At 41.8% G+C, this 25,673-nt stretch overlaps 1 protein-coding gene across 3 annotated transcripts in view; it reads left to right on the top strand.

Annotated features, from left to right (window-relative positions):
• Positions 1 to 24,704, top strand: part of crybg2 (crystallin beta-gamma domain containing 2) — a 30,858-nt gene extending 6,154 nt beyond the window's left edge. The window contains exons 2-21 of one of the 3 annotated variants that reach the window (XR_014122708.1): positions 2,864 to 4,511; positions 8,744 to 8,791; positions 10,124 to 10,242; positions 11,151 to 11,358; positions 13,348 to 13,487; positions 13,972 to 14,098; positions 14,275 to 14,310; positions 14,414 to 14,553; positions 16,861 to 16,987; positions 17,941 to 18,095; positions 18,584 to 18,710; positions 18,960 to 18,992; positions 19,112 to 19,224; positions 19,526 to 19,655; positions 19,814 to 19,953; positions 20,057 to 20,180; positions 20,392 to 20,550; positions 20,770 to 20,800; positions 22,404 to 22,457; positions 22,693 to 22,740. Coding sequence is in view for 2 of the 3 variants with exons in the window: in XM_027014427.3 (XP_026870228.3) it covers positions 2,864 to 4,511; positions 8,744 to 8,791; positions 10,124 to 10,242; positions 11,151 to 11,358; positions 13,348 to 13,487; positions 13,972 to 14,098; positions 14,275 to 14,310; positions 14,414 to 14,553; positions 16,861 to 16,987; positions 17,941 to 18,095; positions 18,584 to 18,710; positions 18,960 to 18,992; positions 19,112 to 19,224; positions 19,526 to 19,655; positions 19,814 to 19,953; positions 20,057 to 20,180; positions 20,392 to 20,550; positions 22,693 to 22,852; positions 23,217 to 23,305 (3,823 nt within the window). In the remaining variant the exon portion in view is untranslated. Of the gene's footprint in view, positions 1 to 2,863; positions 4,512 to 8,743; positions 8,792 to 10,123; positions 10,243 to 11,150; positions 11,359 to 13,347; positions 13,488 to 13,971; positions 14,099 to 14,274; positions 14,311 to 14,413; positions 14,554 to 16,860; positions 16,988 to 17,940; positions 18,096 to 18,583; positions 18,711 to 18,959; positions 18,993 to 19,111; positions 19,225 to 19,525; positions 19,656 to 19,813; positions 19,954 to 20,056; positions 20,181 to 20,391; positions 20,551 to 20,769; positions 20,801 to 22,403; positions 22,458 to 22,692; positions 22,853 to 23,216 lie in introns of those variants that run through there. The other 2 variants (XM_027014427.3, XM_081710875.1) reach the window with 2 other exon arrangements.
• The last annotated feature ends 969 nt before the right edge of the window (positions 24,705 to 25,673 follow it).

Raw genomic sequence — 25,673 nt, 5'->3', positions numbered from 1 at the left:
TTCACTCCGTCAGGTACATTGCAGCAAAGCAAAACTCTTATTTTGTCTCATGCTTGCTTCTTTGGGGCCGTGTCACTATAAATGCAAGCAAGTTCACTCGTCCAGAAGTGCCGACTGTTTCAAACGCTTTCAATACTTCGCATATTAAATATGCCTATGCATTTCCCCAGATTAATTTCGAAGAGTACAGAAATAATAGTGATAATCAGTGAGCAGTGATAATCCTCTCCTCCATCCAGTTTGTCACAACTCAACACAATGATTTCACCTTGTGGCTTGATATGACATGACGATATGCACCACATGATGCTGCCATGAGATGCTTCTCATTTGCGTAGAATTAAGAAAGATCTCAATGCGCTCGCTCCCATAATCCGACGTGCACAGCCGCTCTTCACTGCCATGTACGTGTACTGTTAGAACACAGAAACAGCGTTTCTGTGGAGGAAGGAAAGAAGTACATGCTCAGTTCAGAGCATGTCGACAAGCTACTCAGTGATTCCATCAAGACATTGCAGACACATCCAGAGAAGAGGTTTTTGTAGAGCTGGAAGTAGGTCAAAAAAGGCACAAGGTCAAATTCAAAATATACATAGGTACTCTACTTGAACTATTAAAATGCAGTCCTTGGTCCACCATTCAGCCAAATCTTATGTTACCGTGGGCATGCAGTTACCTTGGAGGGTTCATGTAAACTGATGTGCAAGTACAAGCAGATGCACTACTGGACTTTGACATTGTTTCCACAAATGCTCCCCTAGTATTGAGCATGAGAACATGCCTAGACTTGAAACCAAATATGACTGGTCCCTGTCATTGATGCACAACCCAGATCTTGCAGCATTATAGATGAGTTTCTGATGTGTTCCAATGCACTGCACTGTTACCTGGGGAATGTTTTATTTTCGTCAAACCTGCTCCTGACACTAGACAATGTTATACCAGAAGTGGCCAGGGCACAGTACTTTACTGGTCTAGATGCAAAGCCTGGGTATTGGGCCATAGAACAGTAAAGAATCATCCATGCTGACCACCTTTAACACTGCCTTTAGGAGATACAGGTTCCTGACACCTTATTCTGAATCATATCAGCACAAGATGAGATACAAAGGCTCATTGGTTCCTGGGTGTTTTTGCCATTGTGGATGACATCCTTGTCTATGGCCACAGCAAGGTAGAACATGAGACCAACCTGCGATCTTCACTGGATAGAACCAGAGAAAGGGCAATTAAAGTGAACCAAGAGAAAGCACCATTTACCTACCAGTGGTGAGCTACTTTGGCCACAACCTATACCAAGAAATAACAGACACTACCCTGATAAGGTTAAAGCAATCAAGTTCCCAAGTGCACACAATAATCAGCAACATACCTGTAAGTGGTAGGTGGCAGAATAGGCACAGCCTTCGCCGAACAGCTCTGTCAGAAAATGCCCAAGTGCCATAGCATAGAATTGGAACTACCGGATTGTCCACAAGGAGGTGCTAGAAGACATAAAATGTGACAAACTCTGAACGTAGCAAAGATATGTCACAGCGCTTAAGCCCCAGCTCAGGTCGTATTGACCTGTGAGTCTATGAGACATGTTGTTTGATGTTGGATGTTCTATTATGCCCCCTTAAGTACCAATGGGCTGGTAATTGCTGTTGAGGGATGTTTATATAATATATACATGCTAATCAGAAGCAAAGTCAGAGAATCAACTTACAGTATGTGTCTTGCATAATAACCTTGAATATATAGAGTCTGTTCACTTTTTTACTTTAAAATAAAGGCGATGCAATATTCTGAGTCACATTGAGTCTAACAAAATAATAATAATAATTTGTCCTCACCATGTCCTCTGCAGATTTATTCATTTGTAGACACTACACTAATACAAAAGCAAGGAAATATTACACCATTAATCAAAACTCTGTATGTGTTTTGTTTGTGTGAGTGTTAACATTGCAGTTCAGGATTACTTGATCTGTGGTATCTGTGCCTCAAAACATCATAGTAAGTTCAGCTGACCACCAGGCCTTTTGCCAATATTCAAACACAAACACTAATGCAAAGTATGAACCCTTCCAAAAATGCTATCGTAGAAGGAACAGTTCCCATTGCTATATCTCATAAATACATTATGCAAAAATATTTGGTATTTCACACAAAGTCAGCACACTTGAGTATAACACAAGAGTAATGATTTGACTCGTTAACTCTGAGGAAGAGACCGCAAATCCCAACTCTCCGATTACAGCACCCTGACTTGTGATATATGCTTCCATAAAATCTTGTGACATTTCATGATTTTTCGTGACTAGGGCATCTGGCAACTTTGCTGGGAATGATGAACATACTTTTTCCACCCCTGTACCACCACACTCGATTAAACCAGTCCTGTGGGTGAAAGGCCTCTGTGCCTACACAATTCCTCATCCCACACTACCAGTCAACGGTCAAAAGAGGCATTTGGCATATTTTGTCTCTAAAGAGCCTTAAACAGCTGCGCTAAAAGTGGTACCAGGTTCCGGTTTGGTGGGAATATTGAAAGCACTCATTACTATCTGAAATTATAGGACATGCAAGACATTATGTCCTCTACAATTTTATATTTATGCTTCTGGGATTCATAAATTCCAAATATTGTTAATTCCTTTTTAATGTTCAGCCTGTTCTAATTTACATGTGTTCAATTTTCAGGCACTTTTAAACATTGCCTTGATTGCTTTTCCAGAAATGTGTTTCTATTGTACCTGATGTTTATGGTGCCTAAACATTAAAAAATAGAGTTGGCCTTAACTAATGCGTTTGTAGAAAATGCAGAAGTCCAGAATATTCACATAACGTTATTTTCTCCCGCTATTTTTTGTTTCTGTAGATTCTCCCATACCTGCCCTGCTCTCAGTACAGTGACAGAAGAGTCTGACACTCAGAGTCCAACTGTGACTGTTCCTGGCTCAGATACTGAGATGAGTTCTGGTTTCACTTTGATGCTGAGCCCCAGAGTGGGTCTGGCTGAGAGGGACAGCTTGCAAACGGTTCACAAAGTGTCCCTGGTTGGTGATTGCACAGACAGCTCCAAGCCTCTCCTGAGTTCAGCGCAAGAAAATGGACTGAAAGGTGCCGGTTCTGAGCTGGCTAATGTCGGGAGGTTTCTCAGCGAGGATTTCCACTCCATTCTGGAAGAATCAGATTCCCCTCCTGCCAAAAGATCAGACACTATGCTCGTGAATAGCACATACACACACTCTTCTGTCTCTAGCACCAAGCGTGAGCCAGTGCTATTCGCCTCACATTCCTTCCCTCCAGAGAAAGCCCCACCCTCGGCTGTCTCCTTGGACACTGCCAGTAGCCCTGGCAACGGTAGCTGTTGGAATGTGAGGAGCGAAGTCCAGCAGGGTAGCGAGAGTGAGGCAGGTAGGAGGAGCTGGGCAGAGTTTGCTGCACCTGCAGGAGGGAGGGGCAAAGGAAGTGAGACAGGAATAACAAATGCAGGCTCAGGCTCGTACGCACAGCTGGCGGAGTCTGGCTCGGAGTACGACGACGACTTCTTCACTGGCATCTTCACAGCCACCCGCGTGGAGCTGCCGGCCTCGCCGACAGACACAGACCCCGACCCAGACCTTAACATGGAGGCCCTGGTGGACACACTCAGGAGCATGGAGTCACCATCCAGGAACCGAACCATGCAGAGGGCTTCCACCCAGCCTTTCTCCTCTCTGCCCCCCATCAGGGAGGACATTCCCAGCCCAGTTTCAGCACCTGCCTCCAGCCCCACTGTGCCTAAGGAGACCTCGATCAGCCTGCCACTAGACCTGGGCTTGAACTGGAGCGTCACAAAGGACATGCGCTCCCCATTTACCATGATGAAGGGGAAGCTGGACTCAGAGGGGAAAGGCCGGACGATCATTCTGCCTTCACGGGCCTCTGCCATCAGCAGCATCGTCATGCGCAAGGGCCTGCCGGACCTCAGCGTGGAGGAGGGCGCTCACCTCAATGGTGGAAGCTTTCTTGGAACGTCGCGCCTCGACAACAGCCTGCTCTTCTCCGGATACCGGCCGGACCAGCCGGACGGGATCGGCAAGGCCTCCAGCCAGCGTACCTTTTTCCGCACGGCCTCGCTGCCTGATGTTAACCAGGACCACGAGCGCCTCAGCGGGCCTCCCAAGGGCTTGGACCTGCTCGGCTCGGGGGTGTCTCGCTACGACCGGCTGTCGTTCTTGACCTCGCCCTCCCACTCGCTCACGGGGGCAGCCGAGCAGTCCCGCATCAGCAGGGCCCCCCTCTTCCTCCACAGCCCCACCATGGAGGTCGCCGCCTTGACCAGTGCGCCCCTGCCCGGCCTTCCGCTCGATGCGCCGGTAAAATATCCCACGCCGCCCAGCCTGCAGCGAAGCTTGAGCTCCGAGGGCACTTCCATCAGGACGCCCGTCTGCAACGACATCGGGATGGACTTCGGAAAGAGCCAGGAGCCCAAGCCGGAGAGACAGTTCGTGACCAAGTACAGAGCCTTCCCTGATGCCTACGTAAGTAGTCCTTTATCCACAGACCTGAGCTGAAAGCCTGGGGGTGTTGGGTGGGGGCAGAGTTACGAATGGGGTTGAGTGCTGTAGCTGACTCACTCAGACCCTTTTGTGATGTGGACATTAGTAGACAACAAGTAAATCAGGTTTAAGTGAGAAAGTAATGAGCAAGTGGAAGCCCCTGAAAACAGCACTAGGGGCATCCATTTCCTTTGTTCTTGAGAATGATCCAATGCGTGGAATTAAAAAAGGCTGTGCAAAAGCGTCAAACATGCCTTAGTGTAGGTTACATGACACCAGCCTGGATGTGTGTGTGTTCCTTAAAAGATGTGCTATTTTAGAACTCAAAAAACTATATCTGATGTCTGATGTTACAAGAAAGAAATTCTCAGTCTTTCCTGGTTTCACCAAAATGATACGCTAGAGCCCAGCAAGTGAAAAGCCATCGCTTCACTGGGAGGGATTACAATGGACTCAAAACCCGGTATCCATTACCTGAGTGCTCATGCAATATTCACATTTCTACTGATGCAGCAAAGCTGAGCAGGTCCTCTTCTCCTGTCCTCTGCAGATATCCTTTGCAAGTCAAAGGTTTTTTATGACTTGACAATCAGCATTAGGGAAAATAGCTTGACTTCCTGTGTCCACTGCCCCCCTAGTTATTGAGGTTCACTCATATAGATGTTCTTAAAGGTGCTTTCTTTCTCTAAGCTGCAACTCTTTGTACTACATTTCCTCTCTCTCTCTCTCTCTCTCTCTCTCTCTCTCTCTCTCTCTCTCTCTCTCTCTCTCTCTCTCTCTCTCTCTCTCTCTCTATATATATATATATATATATATATATATATATATATATATATATATATATATCCAGGATCCAGGTGAGTAACTGCAGTGTACTATAGTAAGATATGTAGAGATATTCAGAATTATAGTCAAGTTTCCAGAGAAGATTTCAGGAAGATGTCAGCTTTGAGACTTTAGTCAAGCATTTCTCAATCACCACATGATACTTTTAAGCTGCCGCCACATGTTGAAGTACTTTATTAGTAAGTGTTGAGAAAAAGCTGGCATGCTTTGCAGGCATGTTACGTTACGGCGTTACTTCCATTATTATATTCATTCCCTAGAGAGAGGCAAGAAAAAAATCTGATTTTGATTTATCTTTATTTTTAAATCCAGGTGTTGTTGGAGCTTAGATTTATCATCTTGTGCTTGGTCAGAGCATGGCTCTGTACAGGAAAAACAATTCTTAACAACCAGGTGTGGTTAGCTGGGGCTGTGATGCAAATATCTTCATCCAGCTCCAGAATGGCAAACATATCGTCATGATGAGGGAAAACAGTCAGGGCGGATCCTCCTGTCAATCTGGCTGGCAGCCTGCCAGGTGGAGTCTAGGCTGGGCCCTCTGTGCAAGCAACAGCTTTTTGCTGGGAGCTCTTGTGCACTGAGTGTCCTGAGACCTGGTGTTGTGACATGACTTGTGGGTCAGGACATATTCACTGGTGATTCTGAATTGTGGGTCAGGACATACTCAGTAATGACTCTGACTCTTGGGTCAGGACATACTCACTGGTGAGTCTGACTCATTGGATGGGACATACTCACTAGTGACTTTGAATCATGGGTCAGCACATACTCACTAGTGGTGTTAGGTGTGGGCCAGGCGAGTGTGAATGGTTGTGTCATTTCCAAATTATGTTGTGCACACGCTCAATATGACATTACAAACCCCACATACTTTAATTGGTGATGATGTTAATAATGGAGACCTTGTTAAACAGCTTTTTCTCAGACACGGGTTGCTATGAGAGAGAGGTGGAGGGGAGGAGGTGTTGAGAGGAGGGTGAGAAAACAAAGAGAAAAAGAAGGCATGAGATAGGAAACTGAGGCTGCTGTCTGTTTTGGTTCACTCTCCCTCCTTCCACTGCTCTAATAAGGCCGATCTCGTTGCGTGAGCCAGGCTATGTGTCGAATCCTGCTCAGACACACCCTGGTGCTGGTGTTAACTGTAGGTCACTTTGTGCCCAGAGCAAGCTGATGGAGATGCATCAGTGAGCAAGGGGAAACGAATAAAAAGGATTACACCATTACACAGCCTGCCTTGCATACACACACACACACACACACACACACACACACACACACACACACACACACACACACACACACACACACACACAACGTCTGAGATGTCTGAGCTGGGCATGCCAACACCTCTTTCCCATTTTATACATTGCAAAAATTATATCTTTGCAACTTAAAACATGTTAAAGGAGCAAGTCATTTTTTCCAGTGATTCTTCTACACGTTATGAAACAACTACTATACTGCCACCTAGTGGCCTAGATGTTTCAGAGCTTCTGTATCTTACTATACTGGCAGATACTTTTTAAGTTTTAAGCATTTACCTTGAAACCAAAAACTGCCAATATAGTGAGAAAATTTCAGTTAATACAATTACTTAAAATAGTTTTTTTTTTAAATAAGAAGAATAAGTCAAATAATTTTGTACATTTTACAACATTCTTAAAATGAGATATTTTAGATATTTCCACTAAGATATCTTTTGCAGTGCATATTTCAAGATGGAGCAGTCTGCTAAATATGCCAGTTTTCACTGCTTGGGTGCACCACACACCAACCATTGGCCATGTTCCTCCAAAACACATGCAAATTGTTCCAACAGCATCCTTCTTTAGGGAATATGGCCATGTGCATACAGTATAGTCTTCATTCTGGAACACTAATGAGCACCACACACTTTTTAAAGTCATTATTAGTGATTATGGTAGGATTCATACTCATTGTTTGTAAACTTTGAGAACATGCCCTCAGCAACCTGTTATTTAATTGTGAGTGATGGCTGACGCTTCTGCTATGACCATGCCCCAGTGCACATGTGAGTCCTGCTCAGCACCTCAGCACATAGAGTACAAAAAATGCACACACATATACACAGAGACATGCACATACAGTATATACATACGGTTCACAGAAACAGAGACACACACACACACACACACACACACACACACACACACACACACACACACACACACAGGGTACCCAGTGATACAAACACCCACACATAGGATACACACACACACACACACACACACACACACACACACACACACACACACTCACACAGGGTACACAGAGACACACACATAAAATATACAGAGACACACATATACAAATAGAAACATGCACACAAGCACACACATTCATTCTTACATACATGTTCATGTAAAAATACATTTATTTCCACACTGACATTCACTTAGTTTTGGCCAGCATTTGTGATTTCAGTAGATAATGCAGAAAATGTCTTTGTGTGGGTTGGATCCTTGAAAATAGGTGTCTATCAGAAATGGTTGACCGCTAGTATCAATAAACACTGAATAAGTCATCTCCTCAATGCTCATCCAGCCATCATGTTTTCACCAGAAACTGCATTGGCAGTTTTTGGTGGGTACAATAATGTAGTTTTTGAGCTCACGCTCCGGTAACACTTTTACGCAGAAGCGTAGATGATTTCTTGATAGACAGGAAACCCTTTCAGAAGAACGGCAGAGCATAACACCATAAGAAACCTGACATCTTCTCTATTTGTCTTTCAGCGGTGTGTAGGGGCAATATGTCCAGGAGATGTTATTTAAAACATGGTCACAGGACCATCGGGCGCAGCCGTGGTGCACTAAAGACTGGCTGGGAAATCTGCTACTAGCAATGTGTTTGCCTTCCTGAATCGTTTCTCCCTCATATACGTTTCATGACTAACACTGATCCTCCCACAGCTGTTTAGATGCACATTCCATAGTCATGAGATGAGATGAATTCATGATAAGAAGAATTATACTCTTAAATTCTTAGCAGCACCTCTTCTGGAAAGTGGGTTGCAATTACTATTAATCTATTCATCTTTTTGTATACATGATACTAACCTATGCTGCCATATCTGGTCCTCCCAGCATTTGTTTTTTTTCAAACGCCCTAGGGAGAATTCCCTTGCTAATATCACCTCTGGCTTGCTGCAGTAGAGATCTACTCCTGGTTACTATAAAGACAATATCTATTGTTAAAGGTGCTACAATAAACTTGAGAAGAATTGAATTAAAATGAACAAAAAACCCAAGGCTACATGTGAACATTTAAAAGTTCATGAAATTGCAACTGTTCAATTCCTGTGTGTTCACTAAGTCTGTTTGTTCTGGTATGCTTTCGTCCTCTAGCGTACCAAAGAGAAAGAACATGGGAAACTCAACCCTCGACCAGGAAAGGTGAGTCCCATCTAATAGATGACCCATTAACCAGCGAATCCCTATAACCTTCAAAGACATTTCCACAGAATGATTCAAAAACACCAAATATACACTAAGGATATTCTTAAAGAGCTTTGTAACACACGATCCCACATAATTGTTTGGAATTTTTAATCCTTTGACTAATATCATTACAAATATGTCAGCAGCGTTGGGTTGTTCAGCAGGCAGTTGTGAGACATGGGTGTGTGTGTTACAGAGTGGCAGAAACAGAAAAAATCTCCCTGGCTCATGTCCAAAAGAATTTTTTTAAAAATGAGGCAAAACAACGGTTTGTAATTTGAAATGACATCTTAACAAATGGAACGTTTAAATGGAACGTTTAAAGCTGGGCAGGACCAGTGGGAAGAGCAAAGCGGAGCACACCGAGGACTCCCAGAATGCCTAGCGCCTCTCCGTAGCCCTTATTTAGTTTATATTTAATGTTTAATGATGGTGTTCATGTTCAATATGTGCATGACTTTGACTAGTCGTCTTCCTTTTTACTTTAACTAGCATTGTAGAAATGTTACCCTCCCTGTGTCAGTTTGCCTTTTGGTTATTCCGTTTAGTTTTACTGAGTATTTGTTGGGTGTGAGTTTTCCCCTCTGGCTGTGCACTGCAAAAAAAAGAAAAAAAAAAAAGAAAGAGTGTTATTACAAACAGACATGTCCTTATTTGATTTTTTTTTTCTCTTATGTCAGCACTGCAGTATGTCGATGCATAGGATCTATATTCTACTTATTAATGAGTTTTAACATAAAATGCCAAGGTATGGCGATAGAGCAAGACAGTACTAAGTTTAACTCTGTCACATGAATAAGCTGTGCCATTAATAAAACCTACAGACTGTACACTGGATTCTGCCACTAAAGGGATTTCCCGTGTTCATAGTTGGTGTATTTGTTTCCATGACAGCCACAGTTGGCAGGTACCATGCTGTGTGAGCATTTCACAGTTTCACCTTTAGAACAATCACGCTTGTTTTTCAGGTCTGGTTTTTTTTTCAGCCACAGCACATAAAAGTGAAATGTCAGGCCTGTTCCTGCAAGCTGCTATAGCACATGTAAAACCCAGTTCCTTTCATAGGCATACATCATGTTCCCCGCATCAACATTCTGTTAATGTTAATGGCAAAGCAGGCCAGGAGTCGTGTAAGAATTGGTTTCACATTAGCAGCCACACAACAGAAGACTTTCTTGTTCTGCTGGTGCCAATGCCAACATTCACCCTGGTGGCTGCAGGTGGTATTGCATGGAACAGTGCCATTGTTGTTGGGTCCATTTAAGACGCTGTTTGTATCTCCGCTAGATGGTCATCTATGACCAGCCAGGACTGCGTGGCAATTGGATTGAGGTACATTCAGATGTGATCGACGCCACAGGGTGGAAGCTTCCGGAGTCCATTTCCATTCGAGTTGTCCGAGGAGGGTGAGAGAATTAAACACACACACACACACACACACACACACACACACACACAGACACACAATCATGTGCTGTGATTATCTAAGCTATTTTTCCCTTGCATTTCATAAACATACAAACATGCACTAAAACTAAAAGCTAATTAACAAAAGCACTTATAAAAGTGCTTATAAAAGACTTAAATCTGCAAAGGTCTATACCGGCTCATAACATATGATGTACAAAAATAACTTCCCATTTCAGAATGAAAAGAGCATCTTTGCGCTCACTCTTGCCCAACCGCACTGGCTCCCCAAAGCACCCTAGATTTACTGCCATTACCCAGAGAAATATCTCCAGGAGCAACACACACCTCTGGCTTAGCCCCTCCCTGCTGCCTTTCACACCTGATCCACACCTCATGCTCTCTCCTCCACTCACTCACTGCATCCTGTTCTCCCTGGACACAGTGTCTTTGTTATATTTAATGAGTTGTGGTCATGTCAGTGGCTTCAAAAGGAAAAAGACTAAGAAAAGCACTGTTTACTTAGCACTGATGCTGCATTTAATTAATCTTTGGTTTGACTGATTATGACTGACTATTATCTTTAAAATATTATCTGTCACTTAGTTGATAGAAGACAATGATATTTAAGCTCGCGAATCATATATGAGTTGTGCAACTTCTAAATGTAATAGTTTGGTGAAATAGGTGTACATTTATCTGAAAGTTGAGTTCTATTGTTTTAGGGGTTTTTTTGGATGCTGGCTGTGCTAACCTATCGCAAAGAGCTAGCTAATGGTTTGTTAATGACAAATAGAAATATATCTTCAGTAATTAAAAAAATGGCCCTTTCAAAAAAAGTTTAAACTGTCGCATCCACAAGATTCTCTGTCCTCATTTTTCTATTGTTCCTGTTCTCCACTGGCAGCTGGGTGTTATATGAGAAGCCCGAATTCAAAGGAAAGAAGATTGCCTTGGACGAGGGCGACATAGAGCTCACAAACCTATTTGGCCCCCAGGGCAACGATCAGTGTCCCACACAGAACGGGACGGGCGAGTCTGGAGAGGACGGCTCAGACGCCGAACCAGACCAGCCAAGGAGATTTGCGATTGGCTCATTGCGCAGAGCAGTGAGGGTACGACCAACACACACACACATCTACATTTACGGCATATAGCTGAGGCTTATATCCAACATAAAATTACAATTATGACTGAAAACGACTTGAGGGTTAAGGGTCTTGCTCAGGGGCCCAACAGTGGCAACTTGGCAGCGGTGGGACTTGAACTGGTAATCTTCTGATTATAAATTGAGCACCTCAACCACTGAGCTACCATTTCTAACATTTTGGGTGTTAATCGTTGTAAGTATTGTTAGTCAGTATTATTTACAGGGGGTGGGGTGGTGGTAAGTTTTGTGTAAAATTACACATAATTATACATATATTGATATCTCTGCCCTGCTATGTGCTGCTTGTATTCTGTGGGGACTGGCATCATTAAATTAGAGCTTTTATTAATGTGCTGATAGTGATGGTAAGGCAGGTGTGGAGCTTTCCTAATCATTTGCATTGCTGAATGAATAATACATTTAAGAATATTATCTAGCGCATCAAGAAAGCTAATTTGTAACTTTGTAACCTGTAAAAATGTAACCTTGTAAAAATGGTGGAGAGTAACACCATTACAAGCTAAAGTCATTATACACATATTAATTTCATATTAATACACATATTAATTTCATTTATATTCAATTTGGCTATGAAATGTTTCATAGGCCTATCATTAATGATAACATCGCCTGCATAAGCTGTTTTTAATTAGTGGTATGAAATGTTAGCTAGCCTACTAATATGAAATAAATGGTCAGAGTACACATATTTAATATGTTCATACAGTAGCTTTTACTCCAGATGCTGTACCTGGTTACAGTTGTGGCCACGTACAGATAATGATGAGATGTTGCTTGTCTTGCTTGTCTTACAAAAGCACACACAAACAGGGCCCGTACTCACACACAAACAGGGCCCGTACTCACTCACAAACAGGGCCCGTACTCACTCACAAACAGGGCCCGTACTCACTCACAAACACGGCCCGTACTCACACACAAACACGGCCCGTACTCACTCACAAACAGGGCCTGTACTCACTCACAAACAGGGCCCGTACTCACTCACAAACAGGGCCCGTACTCTCACACAAACAGGGCCCGTACTCACTCACAAACAGGGCCCGTACTCACACACAAACAGGGTCCGTACTCACACACAAACAGGGCCCGTACTCACACACAAACAGGGCCCGTACTCACTCACAAACAGGGCCCGTACTCACTCACAAACAGGGCCCGTACTCACACACAAACAGGGCCCGTACTCACTCACAAACAGGGCCCGTACTCACTCACAAACAGGGCCCGTACTCACTCACAAACAGGGCCCGTACTCACTCACAAACAGGGCCCGTACTCACACACAAACAGGGCCCGTACTCACACACAAACAGGGCCCGTACTCACTCACAAACAGGGCCCGTACTCACTCACAAACAGGGCCCGTACTCACACACAAACAGGGCCCGTACTCACTCACAAACAGGGCCCGTACTCACACACAAACAGGGCCCGTACTCACTCACAAACAGGATCTGTACTCAGACCCTCTCTCACACACAAACAGCCGGCTTACATCTAAGCTGAATTAAGCACGCAGTCATCTCAGAGAAGTTGTCAACCACTGATTTTTAAAAAATCTAGTGTATCTTAAAATTTTATTTTAGCTTTAAAAATGATCAAGGTCCAGACCTCAGGTTCAGTGATTTCGGCTCTCTATGGGCTTGGAGCTAACTTAAGTACTGTATTTCCTAGTGACTTGGGCATTTGTAAGACTCTCTCTTGTTCAGCGGGAGAATTTCATTGAGTAAAACACTGTCAAAAACTGACTTGATCAAATCATATTTTGTTTCTTTACTTGTCTAATGTTTACCTCTTATGATTTGCTTTTTAAAATAGGTTTTTTTTTATGTGGTGAGAAGTTTTTCAGTGTGCTATTCACTCATGTGTCAGTGACTGAGTTGAATTAAAGTTAACTGAATTTAACTGAAAGTGAATTAAACTGCCCCAGGACTACAGTGTTCCAGAGATCTGTCTTTTCCCGGAGGAGGATGCAGAGGGGAAGAAAGTTATCTTCCGCGACACGACAGATGACGCCCGAATCTATGGCTTCCCCATCAAAGCCAACTCCATCATCATCAACGCTGGGCTGTGAGTGATGGATTGTGTGAAGCTTTATAACAAGTCATTGTAATGACAAGTTCATCAGTACAGCAGCTTTCAGGCCCTACGATACAGCTGCAAGTGCTATGATGGATTTGGACAATAAAGAGAATACACACACACACAAAAAACAAGATACATGAAAGAGCCTAAAATGATCAGAAAATTAAAAAATCTGTGAATCTGTAGGTCTCTTACTCCCATGAGCACAGCATAACATCCATAAAACATACTGTAGGGTTGTTTCAAAATTGAAATCCATGGGCATTTTTTTGTTTTGTTTTTTTTGTCTTTTGTGCTCATGTGATGCTTAGCATAGGTACAGTATAGCATTCTGATAAAACACCTTCCTACACTAATAATGTACAAAGTTCTATACGTTGAGCTGTTCTGAGCAGGCCGATTTCTGCCAGGGATTCCCTCATACTGCTGTGTCAGGCTGTCTGTCATATGCCTGCTTTCCATGTTTCAGGTGGCTGGTGTTTGCCGAGCCTTTCTTCCAGGGTGTCCCACGGGTGCTGGAGGTTGGGGGCTTCCCAAAGCCTAAGTCCTGGAGCGACACAGAGCCCTACGTGAGCTCACTGCACCCCCTCAAAATAGTGAGTGTCCCCCCCCAACCACACGCCCATTAGATTTTCAAATGTAAAGGTCCTGCTGCATTTCACATATCCTGTTTGAAATACAAAAATGTACCTTTTTCATTCATTGTCGTGTTTGTTTCTATGTGCGTCTGTCTGTCTGTCTGTGTGTGTCTGTTCGTTGGTTTTGGCTTTAGGGAGAGCCAAGAGTGGAGAAACTGAATGAACCTAAAGTAAGAACATGTAGGCTTGAATTTCGCAGTCTAGGTAGATAAGAATGGAACGCGCACGTACGAGCGGCGTGAGAGTGTGACGTGCTGTGGTTTCATTCCTCAGCTTGTGATTTACGAAAAGCCGTACTTCACTGGGAAGAGTCGTGAGATCTACACCAGCGCCAGGGACTTCATGACCAGAGAGAGCCAGCAGCAGACGGTTGTCATGTACAGCGCTGGATCCATTAAGGTCATCGGTGGCATGTGAGTCGATAGGGCTGATGAGCAGATGTGTTTGTGTGTGTGTGTGAGTACACATACAATTCTGGGAAAGTTAATTTTGCGTCAAAGGTAATAAACAAATCAATAAATCGAACTGGAACAAAAGTAAAAAGAGCTTGAACCATCAAAGAGTTTGAATCCTCAATATGCTTTCCAGGTATACAGTCAGAAAATTCTGCAAAAACAGTTAGTTAATTAATGTTCTTTCTCTCTCAGATCCTTAAAGGAACACTACATTTTGTAGTCAGTGTCAACCTAAGATGATTTTCAATTATTCTGTCCATGCATTTCTGATTATTTATTTTATTTTTTCCATTATTGAGGGATATTGTAAACATCCAACTGCTGAAAAACTCAATGGAGCATGTGGGTATGATATCACATATATCCTCGCACCTGTTCTTCAAACTAGCACAGCGAAATCTGGCATAAAAAACTGCTGACTTCATTCACAGAGTTTGCACTGTCTGTGACAGGGTCCTTTCAATTTTTTGGCTTGCTTCCTGTCACTACATTTCCCAGCTTCCTGTGCATTTCCCCCCACAATATTCTCTAAACTTTGGTCTTGGAGTTTATTTTGGCCTTGGTCACTTCTTCAAACGTTCTCACCTCTTCCTTTGCTATATGAATATCGCCTTTACTGAAGGAAAGATTACTGAAGGTAATCTTATTGAAGCATGAAGTTAAGGTCCTCATAAGTTGCGGTTATGTCTTTGATTTCATTATGGAATCCTCACAAAACTGGATATGAGTCAAGATTATCATTTCCCTTTCTGAGATGCCAAAGCAATGTTCCAGCACACTTAATTTCTCCAAATCACAGCTGCCTGCATTTCAATATGGGTTTACCTTGTTTAACCAACTATGTATGCTGGCAAAAGGTGAATGTTGTGATAATTGTATATAAATTAAAACATAATTACCAATAATTATAAGCTTATTTTTCAAATGTGACAATCCACTCATCTCAATGATTATGACATGATGGTCTTACCATGGAAGCCAAATCATTAGTTATAAATTACAGTCTAGTAACTTTAAAAAAATTACAAATCTAATAACTAGGCTAACCAGCCTTTTGACGGCATTTATCAAGATGCTTGCACTCCAGGATCGCGTCACACAAAACAGATCAAAGGCTCTAACTGAGCTGCCTGGCTGCCTGTTGTCAAGCGATTAAACAAAGTAATGTCTGCTGGCTCAAGGATAATAACTCTGAGCATCTGGATGAGTACGATGGCAACGCTGATGCTGCCATAGTGAAACACAACAACAATGGGGATGGTAATAATTACCACAAAATTGATGATGACCTGATCCTCTTATTGGCCCACTACATGTTTTTTGTTTGTTTTTTTCTGGTGTGGTTCTAATTGGCTTGGTGTACATCTTGTCCTTTTAAATTGAAAAGTTAAGCATTAGTCTGAGATGTCCTTTGATCTGGTCCAGAAACAGAAATGGCCCTCTTTCTCAGGGCATCTCAGTAATGTTCTGGGGCACCACGGTGTCTAGAGTCTGATCCAGGAAGAAGGTTGTGCTGGACTCCAGCATGAGAGACATTACTGAGAGATAGATGAGCAAGTTTAGGAACATCAAGGAATGATGAGGAAGTAGGGGGAAAGAGATCCAAATTACTCCAGTGTGATGATGAGTATGTGGGGCCCTACCTCCACGCTCCAACGGGTAAACACCCAAATCTCAAATGGAATGCACCATCTCAATCCCCCACTGCTTGCAAACTACCTCGGGACCAAATTAACAGCCTGGTGCAGGGTATTGGGCCTGCAGATGCAATGAAAAGTGATAGATCGGAAGAAACAGAGACTGTGAGTGGAAACACAAAGCCCATTACTTACCCTTCAGCCATCTGTAGACAAACATGTGCTGGAACTTCACCTCCATTAGCTGTAAAATAAAAAACAGTGAACCTTAATACTGCTGTAGGCAAAGTTAATGTAAATAGTTATTTAATAGAACAGTTCTTGGCGATGAAAGAAGTACTGTAAATTAAATAAAAACTGAAGAGAAGCTTTGCATATTTAGAAAATATTTTTCAAGATAACATTTTAGCATTATATGCATTTGTCCAAACACTTTTGTCTATAATTTTTTAACACTTTTGGCACAGATTAACTTTTAAAAAATGAGTTATGCTGTGTATTGTGCAAATGTAGATGTGTGTGTGTGTGTATATAGTACATCTGGCGGATATAAATCCACTTGTGATCTAATTTCACAGTATTCTTCTCTTCATTCTGGTCTATTCTATTCTGATTTCTGTTGTTTCAGATGGGCGGGCTACGAAAAGGAAGGTTTCCGTGGGCACCAGTACCTGCTGGAGGAAGGTGATTACCATGACTGGCGGGTGTGGGGGGGCTGTGACAACGAACTGCGCTCAGTCCGGGTCATCCAAACCGTGAGTGGCACTTCATCCTGATAAAACAGTAACATATACACACACTCACTTAGTGGACCCGTTTTCAGCATACTGATATTGCATTCAGACATTCCCTGATAGGAAAAAAACATTCCTGTCTCACCTTCCAGTGGGTGGTCATATCTTTTTCCTCATACTCAGGTCTTCAACCAGAGGCCTTGGAGGTTGAGGGTGCAGTGTGGTATTTTCACTGTTCCTATGATTGTGCTCTTGTGGACTGAGACTGATGTTATCACTCCTAGGATCTGTTGGAACCACTCCTCCATATTAGGGGTCAAATCCAACTGCCCCAGTCACCTCTGGGACAACCCTGGTGTTAACCTTCCATGTTCTCTTTTATTTCTTCTTCCATTTCCTGCTATGTTTCCACCTTTTGCTTTTCATATGCTTTGTTTTGGATGTTGTCATCACTCGGCACTGTCGTATGCCGTTTTCTGCGTCTTATCTGCCGTCACAATGTCTAGTTGGTTCTTCCCCACTTATTTATCTGTCTGGGTCTGGACCCCTGTCACTTGTGTGCGTGTGCGTGTGTGTGTGTGTGTGCGCGCGCACGCACGCACACACACACACACTATAGCGAGAGAGCTTGAGACAGAGAAAGTGGAAGTCAAAGCTGCAGGGATGTGCAGAAGGTTTCAACAGGATGCAACATGTGAGGCTCAGAGAGATGAGACAGGTCCATGTGCAGGTAAAAATAAAAATGAGAGCAAAGGAAAAAAGGCTGTAGGGAAAGTCCAAAGGCCAAAATACTGAATAACCAGGCAAGGCCCAGAGACAAACCAGCAGAGGTGCGAATACATCAAAAGATCCAGGCACAGCTCAAGGTGCATAGAAACACAACCCACAAAACCCACAGCATGTTCCACAGACACTCATATATAACAGCCAAGTGTGTCATGTTTGTTTATTGCTTTAACACTGCTTTTCTACAGGATCTGACTGAGCCCATGCTTGTGATGTTCGAGATGACGAATGAAGAGGAAGACAGAGATGAAGAGCGCACATTCGAGGTGACAGAGGCGGTTCCCGACGTAGAGCTGTTCGGCTTCCGGACAGTCACTCGTTCTATCCATGTGCTGAGTGGAGCGTGAGTATGAGCTGCCTCGCCTACTCTCAAGTAATTCTCACTTTATTCTTATTGACTCTTGGCTTTATTGTTTCATCTCACTCTCTGGGTCAAAAGATTTGAATATTTAAATAGCCGTGGTTAGGAATGGTTAAGAAATCGGAATAGTAAATTGTTAAAATCAAAAATAATTTTTTAATGTATGACTCACAAGTCATATAGTCTCATTAGAGATCTGTTTGATGTACCACCAGAGGGCAGAGAGGAGCCTGGGTTTTACATTTTAATCCAGAAAAAATATTCTTATTGTTGGATGTGCATCTGTTTCTTTCTCCATAATGAAGAAATTATCCCTCTTTCTATCCTTTTTTTCATTTTCCATTCATAAAATATACCTTTTATTATCATGTTACCTTTGGGCCTTTTCTGTGATCTTGTAGTACATGCATGTTTATGTAGAGGGAGTCAGAGCGGTGTGCTGGTGTTTCTGACAACTGCCCCCCTTCCAGATGGGTGGCATACTCTCACGTGGATTATTCCGGAAACCAGTACGTGCTGGAGAAAGGCTTCTACAACAACTGCATTGACTGGGGTGCCGAAGACAATCGCATCTGCTCCATACAGCCCATCCTCAGGGTATAATCCGACCCACCGAACGAAACTCACTGGCAATCATTTTACGTTTAAAATGCCTCACACTCATGAACCAGCTTCACCTGTGTCAAGCCAGCCAGTACTGAATCACAACATTTTTCTGGCGTTGAGCCTGGTCGTGACGTTTACTGTTAACGTTCAAGAGTTCTTCATGAACAGAGTTGTACTTACCCCACGACCTGGAAATGCTAAATTGCTGAGCGATTTTCCTGGTTTCTCCTCTGGTTCCAGGCTTCAGCTGTCGGCCCTGCCGTCCACAGTGAGGTTAGTTTGCCCTAGTCACTGTCCGCCTTCCACGATAATCCCTTGATTCCATAGAGAAGTGTGTGTGGGGTATGTATGGCGATCATGAGCTTTGTTCCTGTTTCTCTCTCCTGCTCTAGCTGCTACTCTATTCTGAAACTGGCTTTCAGGGCCTGTGCCAAGTGTACAATAAGAGCCATGAATCTTTCCTCAAACAACCTTCAGTCCAGTCCTGTAGGGTGATGGGTGGAAGGTCAGTAATCCTGTTCACACCTGGTAGAATCGACTGTGTATTTGGACAGAATCTGCTGCACTGAAAAGATGCTTAACGTGTTTATATTTGGAAAGTGCTTCACGTCACCAAAGCTGCTCTGATGTCTTAATGGCTTTTTTTTTTTTCATTTGGCAAGAGATTAGACATTTATTTTTAGTATGTAAACATAAGAATAGAGGGGAAGTCTTGAATAGTGGTGTCATAATATGTTGGGAGGTGACAGCATGGTAAAGAGTCTGATCTTAGACACTAAGGTGTTGCTCTGTCCTGTGTCTTCTAGCTGGGTTCTATATGACGACACCGACTTCATGGGAAACCAGTATGTGCTATCAGAAGGCCATTATGTTAATTTGACTAGCATGGGCTGTCCCAGCAGCTGTACCATACGCTCTGTCAAATCTGTGCCAATGGTGAGTCTCCTCTTTCTCTCTCTCTTTCTCTCTCTCTCTCTCTCTCTCTCTCTCTCTCTCTCTCTCTCTCTCTCTCTCTCTCTCTCTCTTTCTCACTCTCTCTCTCTCTGTATCTCTCTATCTCTCTCTAACTTATTGTGTTTGCTTCTTTGTATCAGTTGTTTGCTGTTCCATCCATCTCTCTGTTCGGGCTGGAGTGCTTTGAGGGCAGAGAGATCACCCTGGATACAGACGTGTCCAACATAATGGCAGAGGGATTTAACCCACACTTCCTATCTGTGAGGGTCAATACTGGCTGGTAAGTGATCATGTTTGTGTGTGTGTGTATCTGTGTGTGTCTGTGTGTGTGTTTGTTTGGATTTTCACCATTTCGGAATGAACTAATCTGTCATATCTTGCAGTTGGGTGTTATGTGAGCACACTAACTACAGAGGGCGCCAGTTCCTGCTTGAACCTATTGAGATCACAAACTGGCACAAATTCAGCTCCATCAGCTCTATAGGCTCCATATACCCAATCCGTACAGTGAGTACAAAAAAATTCCATAATAAAATGCCAGAGTGACAGCCAGTTAATGGCTTCTTGACTGTAGGACTCAGAAAACACCAGAAAGCATCCATTAGTGTGTGTGTATGTGTGTGTGTGTGTGTGTGTGTGTGTGTGTGTGTGTGTGTGTGTGTGTGTGTGTGTGTGTGTGTGTGTGTGCACGCGCGTATGTGTGTGTCTTCTCATATAGACGCGAAGGCTTTTCCGGATCCGGTACAAGGAAAGTGGCCGCTTCATGTCAGTACAGGGGGGTGTGGATACTCTGAAGTCAGGTCGTGTAGTGGTGTCTGAGCACGTGGAGGGCATGAGTGACATCTGGTTCTATCAGGATGGCCTCATCAAGAACAAGGTTGTTGTTGGGTTTGGTTTGGTTTTTGTTTTTTTGCTTTTTTTTTGGCTAGATGCCCATTAGTCCTGCCGATAAAATCTTTTTCACTTCGTGTGACAACATGAACAGTTCCATAAATCCAGTAAACATGCTTTGTGGTGTATGAATGAGATGTGATTTTCTAGTCACTGTTTTTCTCCACTCTACCTGGTTGTGCATAATTATTTGCAATTATTGCAGATAATGGAATGGATTTAATTACCGTTTCAGTGTGAGTTGCCAGCATCATATCATTTGCTTTCAATATACAAACTCTAGTTAGTAAAATTGTGGAATTTCCTGAATTAGAAAGGGGAATGACTTTGACTCTGACTCAGACCTTGACTTTCACATAGAAATAAATCACACTCATTAACACAGATGACTAGGTAAATAAATAAATCAGGTTCTTTTACACAGATGACTAGATAAATAAATAAACCACATTCATTAACACAGATGACTAGGTAAATAAATAAATCACATTCATTAACACATGACTTGGTTTAAAAATATAATGTATGAAATATGCCACAGCAGACATGACTTAGTCGATACATGTGTACTTGTGCATAATCTGGAAGAATGTATATAATGCATTTCTCTCTATAAACTCTATAAACTCTATAAACCCTATAAATCCTATAAACCCACTATAAACCCTATAAACCCCCCTATAAACCCTATAAAGCCCCTATAAACTCTATAAACCCTATAAACCCTATAAAGCCGCATAAACTCTATAAACTCTATAAACCCACTATAAACTCTATAAACCCTATAAACCCCCTATAAACCCTATAAAGCCCCTATAAACCCTATAAGCCCTATAAACCTACTATAAACCCTATAAACCCTATAAACCCCCTTTAAACCCTATAAACCCCCTATAAACCCCCTATAAACCCTATAACCCCCCCACAAACCCTATAAAACCCCTATAAACTCTATAAACCCTATCAACCCTATAAACTCTATAAACCCCCTATAAACCATATAACCTCTATAACCCCTATAAACTCTATTAACCCTATCAACCCTATAAACTCTATAAACCCTATAAACTATAAATTCTATAAACCCTATAAACCCCCTATAAACCCTATAAAGCCCCTATAAACTCTATAAACTCTATAAACCCTATAAACCCCCTATAAACCCTATAAAGCAGACCCTATAAACTCTATAAACCCTATAAACCCTATAAACCCCATAAACGCCCTATAAACCTTATAAACTCTATAAACCATAAAAACCCCCTATAAACCCAATAAACCCACCATAAACCCTATAAACCCTATAAACTCTAAACTCTGTAAACCCTATATAAACCCTATAAATCCACTACAAACCTTATAAACTCTAAACTCTATAAACCCTATAAACCCACTATAAACCCTATAAACTCTATAAACTATAAACTCTACAAACCCTATAACCCCCTATAAATCCTATAAACTCCATATAAACCCTATAAACCCTATAAACTTTATAAACCCTATAAACTCTATAAACCCCCTATAAACCCTATAAACTCTATAAACACTATAAACTCTATAAACTCTATATACATCTGTATATATAGATATAGATTTAGATTTATACTCAATTAACCTGTTACAACAACTGTAGATATGGTACTATACAATGGATCTGTACATTCTGTAGATTGTGTACATATATACTCAACCATATACATTGTACATTGTGTATATAATCATAATATACATATATTGTACATACATTGTTAATATATTTTGTACATACATAGAATATATATATTTATCTGTATATATATATTTTTTTCTCTATGCACCCCTGGTTCTCTTCCTCAGTTTGGACAGAGCACTCTCCACCATTTCACTGCGTGTTGTACTGTGTATGACTATGTATGTGACAAATAAACCGAACTTGAACTTGAACTAAACCATAAACCCTATAAACCCCCTATAAACTCTATAAACCCCCTATAAACCCTATAAAGCCCCTATAAACATATAAACCCTATAAACTCTATAAATGTTTATTTCTTTTTTTAATGGTCTTGTTATTGTTTACACTCTTGTTAATGATCTTTTTTATTTCAATGTTGTCTCTCTCTCTCTCTCATCTTGTGGCATGTAGTTAGCACAGAACATGAGTCTGCAGGTGATAGGGAATGTGGAGTCGGGAGCAAAGGTGGTGCTGTGGTCTGAAACGCGCACACCCATTCAGATGTGGAGTGCCAAGCTCAGCGGTGCAATCGCCAGCCTCACTTTCCCTGGCTTTGTGCTGGATGTGAAGGGTGAGGGCCAACTGTGTATATTAAAGGCAGAATACAACATCTAAAAGAGCCAGTACGCTACTGGTGGTTAATAAACTATGAGTAATACCCTTTAGAATGCCTTTAAAAAGTTAGCATGAAAAAAAAAGTGTTTGTTTTTTTATATTTAGACTGGAAGATACTGTAGAGCAAGTGGCATGTGTAAGATATTGCTCCAACCCTAATGCACTGCTCACAGTTTTATGGCATGAATGTGGTGCTTCAGTTTAGTGTTGGAGCTGAAATCATGGAAGTAGCTCTCCAAAAGCAGCATTGAGCAGGGCTCCTATGTTATTGTTACAGGAAAAGAACAACCAATAATCTTGTACCTCCCCCTTTTTTTTAGGTGGTAACACATATGACAAAGAGCATGTGATTGTGGGTAACGAGGCTGAAGAAAATGCCAGTGAGCTATGGGAGTTGGAGTTCATCTAAGCCACACCCCCTTTACCACACCCCTCTCAGAGGCCTGGCTAACTCCGCCCTTTGTTTAACCTGTTTTGTCTGTTCTGTCAGTTTATACCCACAGGTTTCTCAGTCTGGAAAAACAGCAAGTCCCGCCCCCTCTAGCAAATCAATTTCAACTCATAAAGGGCAGGGGGGTTAGTTCACGAGTTTTGTTTTACAGTGAATTTCATTTTTTTCTGAAAATGGACAAGGCACCTTTTCTCTCCCCCTATGGGGACGCTAGAGTTAAAGTTTGTTTGTTTTTTTTATCTCCACATAAAGATCGTTTCAAACAGATGTTTCAAGCTTTAAGGGTGACATTATACCTTGTGTAACACAGATAGTATAATTTAGGACTTGACAATGTGGAATATGTAAATGAAATTTGGAGCTATTTCTATTGTGAGCACATAATAAAGGAGATCCTCCGGTTACATGCAAGCTTCACATTAGCAACAAACTTTTATGATGCTGATGCTCTTAAATAGGAAAGAGCAGTAGTCTAAGGAGACCAAGTTGGTGTTTCCACACAACCCTGTAGACGGTGCAAACACGCTGCTTGTCTGCGTCTGTGCTCTCGCTGATCTGTTGCTATGGTAAGCGTGGAGCTACACACACACACAAGTCTGTATTGGCCCAGGCTTCTTCCTTTACTTTATTTTTGGTCAGTCGTTAACAGAGCACCATTTATTTGATAAAGTGCTTAACATCTCACTGACCACTTGCTTTTCCCTTAACTTATCTGCTCCTTTGATTATCGATGTAGCTTGGTTTGGTTCTAAATATTTTGGAAGCGCTAACAGTCTAGCAATGAGCCTTTATAGCTGTGTAAATTTGTTTACAGCCAGTGTTAAACTTATAAACCATTTTGTTTTGTGGGGTTTTTTGTTTGTTTGTTTTTTGAGGACTTTTTTTTGTGAAATATATATGTGGTTACCCAGGGATCTCTACAGAATGGTTCTATGGGTGTACCCTCTTTGATACAAAGCCAGCACTCTGCCATCATGGCATACTTAGGTTACTCTGGTTATAGTGTATTTAATATTGACAAAGCAAAGGAATTTTAATACTAAACACATCAATGTGACCTCTTTATAATGGAAAAAATGATTTTATAATGGGGTGTATATAGGATTTTAACTGTTTGTTTTTCAATATGAATGTCTTAATTTACCTTGGTTTTTATTCTGGTTTTATTCTAATGTACTGAAGAGGTGTTTTTACCTTTTGTCAGTAAATGCCAAAATATATATGTTAATCTGAGTATTAATACTATTAACTTTTTTTTTAATACCAAGAAACTGTATTGTATAATTTTATTTTTCAAAGTACAATGTGAACACACCATGGACTGGCTTTAATTTTTTAAATAAAAAATAACAATACACTGCTTTGTTCATGTTTTAGTAGATAAGAAATGAATTTTATAGCCTTGGGAATTCAGAATTCCAGGGCATATTCCTGAATTAGGTGTGTGAAAGTGACAAAGCAATTTTAAACTCTTACAAGTCAAGTGATCTTGAATATTAATCTACAGTTTATTAATACTTATTCAATTGTATTTAGTGGTGGACAGCAGCAAAATATATGTTCTGTACTATAATTAAGTGCTTTTTTCAAACATCTTTCAAACACACACACACACACACACACATATATATATATATATATATATATATATATATATATATATATAACATTTCAAGTCCTCTACCAGAGGCCCCTATGAGTTTGAGAGTCCTGCGTAGTATCTAAGATGTTCCCAGGACTGCACTCTTCTGGACTGAGATCTCAAATGTTAATCCTGGTATCTATTTTATCCATTCTCCCAGTCTGGGGGCTACAGCTCCTAGTGTTCCATTTACCATGGGAACCACAGTTGGCTTTTCCCCCCACATCTTATCTCTTCTTTTAGACCTTGATATTTCTCGAGCTTTTTGTGTTCTTTTTTTCCTGATGGTGTTATCACTCAGGATTGCCATCTATCACTACAGCCTTCTTCTGCTATTTGTCCTCCACTACTATGTCTGGTTGGTTATCCATTACCATTTTGTCTGTCTGTATCTGGCAGCCCCAAAGGATCTTTGCATGGTAATTTTCCACCACCTTTGGGGGTATATCCCAGTTAGACCTTGGAATGTCCAGCCCATACTCAGCACAGATGTTTCGGTACACTATGCCAGCCACTTGGTTATGGCGTTCTATGTACGCCCTGCCTGCTGGCATCTTGCATCCTGCTGTTATGTGCTGGATTGTCTCAGGAGCATCTTTGCACAGCCTGCTTGGTGTGGTAGATACCAGCCTCTACTGATCTCTTGTTTAGCACTTGTTTCTGTGCTGCCATGTGTTGTCTTTC

Source organism: Electrophorus electricus, chromosome 3 (assembly GCF_041902795.1).
Source record: "Electrophorus electricus isolate QZ-2024a chromosome 3, ASM4190279v1, whole genome shotgun sequence".
NCBI classification, from domain to species: Eukaryota; Metazoa; Chordata; class Actinopteri; order Gymnotiformes; family Gymnotidae; genus Electrophorus; species Electrophorus electricus.
The sequence above is the reverse complement of the archived record's forward strand: the minus strand, read 5'-3'. Positions and strand labels throughout refer to the sequence as shown.